Raw genomic sequence first — 11982 nt, 5'->3', positions numbered from 1 at the left:
CGGCCGCTGCTGCGTCGCCTGCGGCGGTTGGGGCCCCGACTGAGACTGCCGGCTTCGTGGGTCGGAACCCAAAGCGTCCACGGCCGACGGCCAAGTCGGCCCCTGCTCCAGGTCCGTTTTTGCCCCCCCTTTTTTTTTTAATTTTTAAATTTCGGATATATGAGGTGTGTTTTGTGTGCATTGTTTTGATATATGAGTTGTGACTTGTTTGTTATTTGATTTCGGGGTTGCTGCTTTGGTTGGGTGGTTGTGCCAATGGGTGGGTTTGCAGTGGGGGGCAGGTCTTGGTTGGTGGTTTTGGCTTTATTGTGGTTTTTTTTTTTTTTTTATTTTGTTAATTGAAATGGGGAGGAGAGCCATGATCCACCATGAGGTAGTAAACTTCTTTCTCAAACAGCCCAGATAATCTGTGTATGTGTGTTAAAGTACTGAAAGTCGAAGAAAATTGAAAGGGCTTTTTTTTTTTTTTTGAAAGGAAATTGGTAGGTTTTGAGTCCAAGTAGTTAAAATAATGTAAAATAACATATCACAGGGTGGTTTATGTTTTTTTTGGGTGTGTGTATTTTAGTACTGTTGTGGGTGCCATTATGGTGTCTTGGAGGTGGGCTGCTCCCGCTGAGTGCCTTTGTTATCTCTGTTGTGTGCATTTAGAGTAATACTGTATGGAATTTAGTCTGTTAGATTATTTGTCCTTGGTGTGCAGTGGTGGGTGTAATGGTAATGGATTTTGTAAGTGTGCCGGTGTGTTCTTATGTGTGTGCATTTCAGTGTTTGATTTGGGTGTGTGTATTTTAGTACTATTGTGGGTGCCCTTGTGTTGTCTTGGAGGTTGGCTTTTCCCGCTATGTGCCTTTGTGGTATCTGTTGTGTGCGTTTAGAGTAATACTATATTGAATTTAGTCTATTAGGTTATTTTTCCTTGGTGTGTCGTTGTGGGTGTAATGGTAGTGGATTTTGTAAGTGTGCCGGTGAATAATGTAAAATAGCATATCACAGGGAGGTTTATGTGTTTGTTGGGTGTTTGTATTTTAGTACTACTGTGGGTGCCATTATGTTGTCTTGGAGGTTGGCTGCTCCCGCTGTGTGCCTTTGTGGTTTCTGTTGTGTGCATTTAGACTTTTAGAGTAATACTGTATGGGATTTAGTCTATTAGATTATTTGTCCTTAGTGTGCAGTGGTGGGTGTAATGGTAATGGATTTTGTAAGTGTGCCGGTGTTTTCTTATGTGTGTGCATTTCAGTGTTTGATTTGGATGTGTGTATTTTAGTACTGCTGTGGGTGCCCTTGTGGTGTCTTGGAGGTGGGCTGCTTCCGCTGTGTGCCGTTGTGGTCTCTGTTGTGTGCATTTAGAGTAATACTGTGTTGAATTTAGTCTATTAGATTATTTGTCCTTGGTGTGCAGTGGTGGGTGTAATGGTAATGGATTTTGTTAGTGTGCCGGTGTGTTCTTACGTGTGTGCATTTCAGTTTTGATATGGTGTATTTTGTTTTTCCCAGAGGAACAACCTGAGGTTGAGGCAGCTATGCCGGAGGATGATGATGTTGATGTGTCGGAGTATGAGTTGACTCCAGCGGAGGCTGCTCGGTTCGAGAGTTTGAAGACTAGGTGCTCTGCACGCATACTTGTTAAGGCTCATAGGAAGTTCTCACGCCGGCAGCGTAGTGCGGTGTGTGATTTGGGGTTTGGGAAGTTGTAAGAGTTGGATGTTATGGAGACTCCTGGACGCATGGGTCGTTGGCTGCTGGAGAATTTCGACCCTGGTACGATGTCCTTACGTTTGGGGAATGGTGTGTCGGTGCCTATTCGTGAGGAGGATGTAGAGGCGACGCTTGGGCTTCCTAGAGGTGACATCACGATTACCAAGCGTGGAAACAATGATGTCAGTGACTTTTTGCTGCTTTGGAGGGCCGAGTTTGACACAACCACCCATGACATTACGCCTACCCGTATTGCATTAAGGATGGATGAGTTGCGTGGTGGGTGTGAGTGGTTTAAGCGCCATTTCACTGCTTTGATGGTGAGTACTTTGATACAGTGCATGCATAATGGTTATGCATACCAGATGATTGTAGATGATTATGAGGAGGTTGAGAAGATTGGTGATTTGAACTGGTGTAAGCTTGTCTTGGATAGTTTGGTTGAGACTCGCGTGGCGTGGTTGGTTAAAAAGAGGCAGCGGTTTGTTGGGCCCCTATTGTTTTTGACGGTAGTGTCTCCGTTTTGTTTCATTTTGTTTATGTTTGTATTTTTGTGATGTAGGGTTTGATGTGTGTGCACGTGTGCTTCGTAGGTTTTCTATGTGTATCGTGTTTGTGGTGCGGCTCGCGCTGTTCCCAGAGCCGTTCCAGCCTTTTTAGGTTGGACAAGTTAGTTGTTGCGTGAGCGCGAGTTTGCAGAGATTAGGGGTGGTGGGTTTGGTGGGGGGGTTGTTCAGCCACGGTTTGTTGATGTTGGTGCTGTGGGGGCCTCGGATGGTGTCAATGTGGGAGTACTGAGTGGAGGTCAAGGTGGTGCATTGGATGGCCACCGTGAGCCAGAGAGTAGCAAGGTAAGGCTATGTCGTCCATTAATGCCTTTAAAGTTTTATTTGCTTTTGTTGGCACACGACTGCCTTCTGAGTGGTTGCCTGTGTGCACCCACTCGGGGACGAGGGTTCTCAAAGTGTTGGAAAGCAGTTGTGGGCCTCTTTGGGTGTTTTATATATTATAGTTTCTTTTTTGTTTTGTTTTTTTTTTTAATTTTTAAATGTCATGTTTGGATGCTTGGTGGGTTAGTCCATTTGATGTGGGCGTCTGGTTGTTAGGTTGGTGTGATAGTGGTTTTTGTGCTGATGTGCACAGACTTAACATGTGTTGGGCTTTTTCGGAGTTTAAGTTGTTTCTGTTGTGGTGGTTATAACTTTGTCATTGGGGTGCACACACTGATGTTCGTGTGTGCTCACCGGTGCGCCATTTGCTTGGTAAAACATACTTGCTTTGTTAGTGTGTGGTTTATGTAGTTGTGTAAGTTGGTGTTCTCTTTTTCGCAAACCTGTGATTGACTGTTCTCTGTTGTTGTTTTATGCTGGTGGTTGCAGCCGTTGGTTGTTCGGGTGATCGAGAATGCATAGGCTGCGGCCACATCTATGCTTCGGTTGATGCAGGTTTTACAGGAGGCTTATGGTGCTGGGTCTGATTTGCAGACAGATAGTTTGGTCCAGGTGTTAGATGTGTCGCGCGTGATGCTCGGTGTTGGTCATGCCACTAGGGGATCTACCATGCCTTCTCAGCAGACTTCACAGTCGTTGTTCACGCCGTCTCAGGATGCGATCTGGGCTGACCTTGCGAATTTGCGTGCTCTCGAGGAGGTTGAGCGAGCGATCCAGTTGCGGAATGCTATGCATGATATTCCATCTTTTAGCTTGGGATTGACGCAGGATTTTCATGTGCAGCAGGGGGCTGATGTTTTGGAGGTTGCCCATCAGTATGGGTCAGGTGATGTGGCTGGTGGTTCTCCGCCTGGTTGTCCATTGCGTGTCCCTGATGCTGCAGTAAGTATTGTCTACAAGCGTAGGAAAGCTAAGGGGGCGGGTTTGTAGGGTTGTGTACTGGGGCTTTGTTTTGTTGTTGGTGGGATGTTTCTGTACTTGGTGAGCAGTCTCCTTGTACTGTTTTTTTACTGTGCTGCGGTAGTTGTATAGTGTTGATAACTTTTTGTTTTGTACTATGCACATGCAGCAAGTTATTGTACTTGGTTTTAGATGTTATATATCTTGTTTCGTATTAGTTATGTTCGATCCGGTCGTTGTGTTTTGATTTTAGATGAGACTTGCAGAATGTGTGTGGTCTTTGTGCATGTTTGGTTTGGCCGTGGGAATTACACGATTGCTCCTTGTGGTTTTAATTTTGGAGTTTTTCTTGCCCATTTAGTATTGTTAAGTTGTGGGGGGGGGGGGGGGGGTGCTTCGTCCCGTTCACAATGCTTATGTGGTTGGTGCATGAATATGTTCTTATGCATATGCACAGGTGCACACACAGTTCTGTCACTTTGCGTGCACTTGCGTAATAACGTATGTGCACGTGCTTCTAGTTCTGAAAGTACACCTAGGTATTTATTTTTTTATTTTTTGTTCTTCAGCCTTTGCATGGCGCGTCAATGCATGCTGCTGTTGGCATCGCGAATTCACCATCTAGGGGAATTGCTTTGCCAGTAGGTAGTGGAATTGTTGGCGGGGTGTGTTCAATGGCTTGCGATCTGCAAGTGCTTACCCCGGCAACGGTATTTTTCTTTCTTATAATTTTTTTGTTTGTGCTATGTTTTCGTTGGTGGTGATTAATATTTGTATGTAGCAAATTATGCCGCGTGTTGGGGATCTATCGGCTCAAGTATGTGCTCCTCAGTTGGCTGCTCCGGTGAAGACGCGGCACCCTCACGCGGTTGGGGGCTCAGTACGAGGTGGTGATGGTTTGATATCCAGATATTTGCCTAGTGTCCCTGATTCGCATGTGTTTTATGACTAGATCGTGGACAATCCCTGGGCTCACATGTAAGTTTTCCTCTTTCTGCTTTTGTTGGGTAACTGTTTGTGTGGTTGCTTATGTTATGTGTGTGTTATGTTTTTGTTCCAGCGACGAGGAATTATTCAACTACAACGGGTGGGCAGCGACACGTGAGGATTTGTTGTCCTTGAAAATTGGATCTCAGCTGCGTGTGGCCGTAATTGATAGTTGGTCATGTATTTTGAACGTAAGGGAGTTGGCTCGGACGGACGGTGCTCCTTGCAGATTTTTTGCTTCGATTGAAACTACGGTACGTTCACTTCTATTGTTGTTGGTCTTGTTTTAAAAATATTGTGATATGTAGATAAATCCGGTTTGCGATTTTGTGTTGTGGTTATGTGTAGCTCAATACAGTGGTGTCTCAATCTCAGTCACGTGTACGTCGACTTGATTGGTTCTCTCAGCGCATGGAGGCGGGTTTAAAGTTGTCTCCTTATGCTTCATGGCGCAGCATTAACATGGTATTTGTAATTGTTTGTCTGTTTTCTGTTGTGTGGTGTTGCATTAGTTCTCTGTGTGGTTTTGTGTCCGTGTGGGGGTTAGATTAATGTGTATGTCTGTCTTGTTTTTGGGGGAGTAAGTATGGGGGTACACCTGATGTGCTGGTATGTTATTGAATTCCCACTGCATGTAGTTTTGGTTATGTTGTTTGCTATTCGTTGCGGGCAATATTGTGCTGCACTGTATCCGACTGATGTGTATACGCACACAGTTGCCTGTTGGGCACACAGTTGTTCTCTGAGGTGCACACGGTGTGCGCCTACGATTCTGTGTTTCTGTGGGGGTTATATGCTTTGGCACACACGGATACTTCAATGTGCTCACACTGTTGCTTAGTGGGTTTCATTTCCCATCACCTGTGTTTTTAGGCATGCTGTTTGTTGTGTTTTTTTTTTTCCTGTTGCTTCCTAACGCTGTTGTGCCCTTTGACAGAAAGATTTCTTGTCTGTGTTCCTTGATGACGTGGTTGACGAACGATATGGGTATATTGTACGGAGAATTATCCCTAGGAGAATGCAGATGCGGTGGCGGGATGTGCATAACAAAGTGGACTGTGGAGTCTTTGCTATGCGGCACATGGAGTGTTTCTTGGGGCAGCCCGTTAATGCATGGGATTGTGGTCTGCACAAGGGGGATAGTGGTGTCCTTGATTTGCTTAGGGCAAGTTATATGTGTCAAATTTTGACGGCCGAGTTGAACGTTCACCATTCGAAAAACATTCGAAGTGCTGTTGAATATCGTGACGATGGGGGTGCAACATAGATTTGTGTGTAGCTAGTCCGTTATCTATTTTTCTTTGTTTCTTTGCTCGTGGTATTATGGACCTTATTTTTTGATTCATTTGACACATTTTTCTCTAAATAAATGGTGCGGTGATGTTCGTTGGTGTTAGATTCCCAGTTTATACGCGTGCTAATTAATTTTTGAGTATAGTAATGCTTGCTACGCTGTTATTAATTCTTGGGTATAGGAATGCTTGGCGCCACGCGTTTGGGTCATATGTGCAGCGGTGCACAGACACATATAAGTATGTGCTCACGCAATGTCTAGCTCGGCACACTCATACCTTTACATGTGCACACACCAGTATTCTGGTCGGGTGCCGGGTAGCACCCCCGTACCCGGTTTGATGTGTGTGGCACATTCTGTTTACCAGGAGTGCACATTGCTATGTACATCTCCTACTAAAAAAACTGCATCTGGAACATTTTTTTTTCAATGATTCATGATATCACGTATATAGATATGTGTTGAAACAAATTCGGTGACAATTATTCGTACAGTAGTGCAGTAGGACTTGATGGCACACACGTGCAGTCTCAGGTGCTCACTGTTAGCATGTGGTCTCACTCCATACAATACTACAGTAATACGGTTTGGGGAAACAATACTGCACTCTAGTGTCGTTGGGAGGCACCTAGTATTGTGGTGAGGTGCACAAGAGCCCCCCTTAGCCAGTTGATGTGTGTGGCACACTCTGATTACTGGGGGTGCACATTGCCATGTAATGCTCCTATTACAAACGCAACATCTCAAACATTTTGTGTGTTTCACGGATACATGATGTCACATATAAAAATATATGGAAAAAACAAATTCGGTGACAATTAGTCGTACAGAAATACACTTATAAAGAATGAGGTTAATAAACTGTTATGCATTAGGGCTGGATGGCACACACTGTCCATCTAAGGTACTCACTATCAGCATAAGACCTCTTTCCATTAGTTTTTATTTTTTATTTTTTATTTTATTTTTTTGTTTTTGGTTTTTTGGTGGCATCTGGCAGTTGCGGCTATCCTTATGTTCATATGCCTAGAGATTTTATCAACCCGGTTGGGGGGGGGGGGGGGTTGGTGGTGGTGGGTATGGGGGACTCACCTTGTTAGTTTGTTATTAATTCTTTCGTGGGGTAATTCTTGGTGCCATGCATTTGGGTCGTATGTTCATAGGTGCACGGACACATACAAGTATGTACTCACGCAATGTCCAGCTTGGCACACTCAGGACTTCACATATGCACACACATGTATGCTATACCTTCATCCACCGCACAATCTGCTATTATTTGTTGGCCGCCATTTACATCGCCACGTATCTATTGCTGCCAAATAATATTGGCGGTCGGGTATTCATAATCAATTGCAATAAAATCATGTTGGGGCAAAATACTACACTCTAGTGTCGTTTGAAGGCACCCAGTACTGTGAATGGGTGCACACGAGCACCCTGTACCCAGTATAAGGTGCGTGGCACACTCTGTTTACTAGGGGTGCACATTGGCATGTACATCTTTCATGGTTTCATAATGTCACGTGTATATATATATATATATATATATATATATATATATATATATATATATATATATAACAGGTTTGGTGATAATTATTCGTACACAAATACACTTCTAAAGAATGATTGTAAAAAACTGGTATGCAGTAGGGCTGAATGGCACGCACTGTCCATCGCAGGTGCTCACTATCAACATATGGCCTCTTTCCATTAGGCAGCTTTTTTTGTTTTTTGTTTTTGGGTTTTTTAGTCGCAGTTCGCAGTTGCGGCTACCATGGTGTCCGTATTTGTTGCAAGTCCAACATTTCCTTACATCCTTTGCAGCTACATCCGATTCGATTTCCTTTATTGATTTCAATCGCTTTCCCGAACCTTTGTTCTTTGCAATGGCGGGGGGGGGGGGGGGGGGGGGGGGGTGAACCAAAATGTTTGGTGTTGAGGTTGACCCACAGAAGCTACGTATCATACCAGTTTTCTTTGCTCTAGTTTCCATTTGCGGCGATCAGTGTTACCGTACGCGTTCCCAACACACTTGAAGAACTCATCGAATACGGTACCCATTCGCGTACCCCCACTTAAAACTTCTGTAGGCCCGCCTTGTTCGGGGTTTGCATAAAGCTGTGCGTATGGCCAACATGTAGTGCGAGTCCATCGTGGAGTGATATATTGTCCTGGTATTCTTTCTAAACGTGCATCCTTAAACGCCAACAACAGATGCCTACACTGTAGCCCAATCCTATTGAACATGTTGCATGTGCAGTGTGTTGCCCGGGTGGAAGAATTGTATTCCACTGAGTGCATCATCTTGTTTGTATCCTCTATTTCAAGTCTGACAGTGTTTCCTTCAACTGTTTTGTTAATGATTTGGGATGAGAAGCATGCTTCAAGTATCTCTTTTTGGACATCATAGAACATAGCGATTGTATATGTTGTAGCAGCTTGACGCTCTAGCAATAAAGTTGTCTTCAACTCTGGGAATTTGTCCTCACAATCTGCGTTTAGCCTTGTTTGGGTGTGGCGTTGTTTGTTTATTGCTTTCTCAAACTTTATGAAGAAGTCCGTTAAACTAGATGTGGGGAAGTGCAGCTGTTGAAGACGTTGTTCTCCGATTCCGACCTTGAGGTTGTTTTCATTAAGCCACCCATGAACATGTCGTTAAAGAATGCTGGTATCCAATATTCACGTATCTCAAACAAGTGGGTAAACCATCTGTGGTCAACCAGTTCATGTTTTTCCATTACTGTTTGCCATGCTGCTTCAAACTCACTAATTATTTGCGTCTCATTCCAGACCACACTGTTTAGGCTTCTTAAGAAATCTTCGTTCCTTGCTAATGTGGGCCCTACCTTTTCGCAAACCTTTGTCATGATGTGCCACATGCAGTATCTGTGGCGTGTTGTATCAAAAACACGCGATATTGCCACTCTCATCGCTGGATCTTGGTCGGTAACTGTGCACGTGGGTACTCTACCCATTGCCGTTTTGAAGTGTTCGAGCAGCCAGGTGTAGGAGTCCAAATCTTCTTTGGCAATTAATCTGACTGCAAATGTCACACTCTTTTTGTGGTGATCCATCCCGGTGAATGGCACGAACACCAGCTTGTACCTGTAGTCATCACATGGTGTATAAAAATTTAATGGTTAGTTACTAAGTGGGGGTGGTGACAACCAGAAAGCCGTAGCAGAACTAGCTGGTTTGTGTTACTAGATGGCTGTGTGCACTACTAGCCTCTGGGGGTGTGCACATCTGGCCCCGACTCTGTGCCCGACGGGGTCAGACTATGTGCCCCACTCAGCAGGGTCATGCCCAGTCTCCATGGTATATTGTAGTGCAGACAGCACTCACCCTTAATGGGTGTGCACCCCGACTGGGCCTGCCATATTGGAGACCATTTGTGGTGCCAGGGCAACCATTCGCACTAATTTTGTGCACTCAATTTGTAACATCATATGTGAACATGTGTCCATGAGATCATAAAGGGAGGCGTAGGGTGTGGTATGTACCTGTTTGTACTGTATGTGGCGTCGAAGGACAAAACATCGCCGAATAGTTTGAAATTGTGTCGAGCTTGTGGGTCTGCCCAAAATATTCGACATAGTTGGTCAAGCTCATCAACATCGTGGGCAAAATAGAAGTCGGTGGACACTTCTTTCTTTGCCATGTACTTGTCAATCACTAATTGGGCATCTGCGCCTTCTATGTACGCCATTATATCTCTTTTGTAATTCCTGAAATCTGTTACTGTTAGGAATAAAGTGTAATGGTTTTGATATGCCAAATATGTATTTTTAGATCCCCGAAATTTTATTTCATAGGTCTAATAGAGTCTAAGACCATGATCGGGAAATTATTTAAATATGAAAAGAGAAAAACAGAGGAAGATGGATGAAAATAGAAGAAGGAGATATAAAGCCTAAAATCAAGAATTTGTCTGGAGAAAATGACAAATTGAAGAAGAAGATGAATGATACAATATTCACGTCGCTACTACTCAAAGAAGATATCCCAGAAGAATTTTCGTGAAGAAGATTAAGATTGGAAGAATGCATGAAATTGACTTGGAGATCAAGCATCTATGGAAAGAAAGGAGTACATCAAATGTGATTGGAGATTTAATCAAAAGTTGTAAGGACGAAATGGATGATGCTTGATATATTATGTGAAATGGCTTAAGTTTGAAACTCACCATCAACAATTTTACAAGGTAACATTTGAGAAGCCAAATTAAATTAATCTGATGGAATTGGGCGCTAGTTTAAGCTTTGGGCGCCGATTACAAGTGGAAATTGGGAAGCAATTTCACTTGGTGGCAATTGAGATGCAATTGCACTTGGCTCCCAATTCCTTTGAATTGGGAGCCGATTTCATTGGGAGCCAGTTTCAGAGAAATTGAAATCAATTGAAATTGCGAGCCAGTTTCAGAGAAATTGAAATCAATTGAAATTGCGAGCCAGTTTTAGAGAAATTGAAATTGGGAGAAATTGAAATTGCGAGCCAGTTTCAGAGAAATTGAAATCAATTGAAATTGCGAGCCAGTTTTAGAGAAATTGAAATTGGGAGAAATTTGGAGCAAGTTTAAATTGCGAGCCAGTTTCAGAGAAATTGAAATCCAATTGAAATTGGGAGAAAGTTTAAATTGCGAGCCAGTTTCAGAGAAATTGAAACCAATTGAAATTGGGAGAAATTGGGAGCAAGTTTCACATGGGAATCAATTCAAGATGGGAGCCAATGTATAGATCAAATTGAATTGATATGAAATTCAATACCATAGCTTCACATGTGAATCAATTCAAGATGGGAGCCAATGTAGAAGTAGAATTGAAATTGGGAGCCAAGTAGAATTGAAATTGGGAGCCAATTGAGGTTAGATCAAATTGAATTGATATGAAATTCAATACCATAGCAAGCTAGTTCGAAGCAAGCAATTGAAATTGGGAGCCAGTTTCAGAGAAAGTGAAATCAATTGAAATTGGGAGCCAGATTCAGAGAAATTGAAATCACATGGGAATCAATTCAAGATGGGAGCCAATGTAGAAGTAGAATTGAAATTGGGAGCCAATTGAGGTTAGATCAAATTGAATTGATATGAAATTCAATACCAGGAGAAGTCTGGGAACCAATTTCGAAGTCAAAGTCAACAATTCAAATTGAGAAGCAATTGAAAGCACCGGGAGCAGTTTGGGAGCCAATTGCAAGTCAAAGTCAATTGGGAGCCAATTACAATGGAGAAATTCAAATTGGGCCAATTGAAATTGGGTGTCAATTACAAAGGAAAAATTCAAATTGGGTGGAAGTTCAAAGCCAGTTTGAAATCTGAGAACACCCAGACGTGATAATGAAGAAGATGAAGATGAACTTACAGTGAAAATATTCTCACTAGGAAAAATACTAGTTTTAACTAGTATGGGATTAAATTGATGAATATTTTTAAATCCCAAAGGTACAAGAACCACTTCAGAGCTAATCAGAGAAGCCGTTCTACACCCAGATATTCCCACTCAACGTAAAACCAGAGGAAATATCAGATGAAGTTTGGGAACCCATTTACATGGAGATGAAGCTCTAACAACGGCTAGGTTATCCTTTCTGACATCTTTGCAGAAGATAAGATAAGATCTCTGACAAAAAGATACAAGATTTCAAAAATGAGAGCGTCTCTTTCCAACGGACAGATTCTCATTACCAGCTATAAAATGATGAAGATATGAAGACTTGAAGAAGTGTGAAGAGGAATAGAGCAGTTGAGAAAATTTGAATCAATAAAAGGGATCGAATAGAGCAATTAAGCTTGAAAGAGCATAGAGCAAAAATCTCATTTGGTACAGAGCATACCAAAAATCTTCAAGTGAGAAGTGAGAAAAGAAAAAGAACTCAGAGAGCTTCAAAAGAGAAATATTCTGAGAGTTCTTAAACAGAGCAAAGCAGAGCAAAAATATCAAGTGCTTTACTTGATATATTCAAAGAGAGAAAACACTCAGAGCTATCAAGAGAAATCATTCCAGAGTGTTTATCTTCATCAAAGAGACCTGCGCATCATTGAAGATCATCTACAGAGTCTCAGAAGTTGGAAGCAAGACAACACTTGTTTTGGAGCAAAACATGAGAAGGGAGGAAAGTAGCACGGAGCTGTGAAATCCTGGATTGTCA

At 42.7% G+C, this 11982-nt stretch overlaps 1 protein-coding gene across 1 annotated transcript; it reads right to left on the bottom strand.

Moving 5' to 3' along the window:
* Positions 1-7797: 7797 nt before the first annotated feature.
* On the bottom strand, positions 7798-9544 carry LOC109168227 (protein FAR1-RELATED SEQUENCE 5-like). The gene is made up of 3 exons (XM_019317266.1): positions 9339-9544; positions 8694-8940; positions 7798-8451 (listed from the first exon to the last, which is right to left on the bottom strand). The coding sequence occupies exons 1-3, from the start codon at positions 9542-9544 to the stop codon at positions 7798-7800; spliced, it is 1107 nt and encodes a 368-aa protein (XP_019172811.1).
* Positions 9545-11982: the final 2438 nt, after the last annotated feature.

Source organism: Ipomoea nil, unplaced genomic scaffold (assembly GCF_001879475.1).
Source record: "Ipomoea nil cultivar Tokyo-kokei standard unplaced genomic scaffold, Asagao_1.1 scaffold3195, whole genome shotgun sequence".
Classification (NCBI taxonomy): domain Eukaryota; kingdom Viridiplantae; phylum Streptophyta; class Magnoliopsida; order Solanales; family Convolvulaceae; genus Ipomoea; species Ipomoea nil.
This window is presented reverse-complemented; position numbering and strand designations above follow the sequence as displayed.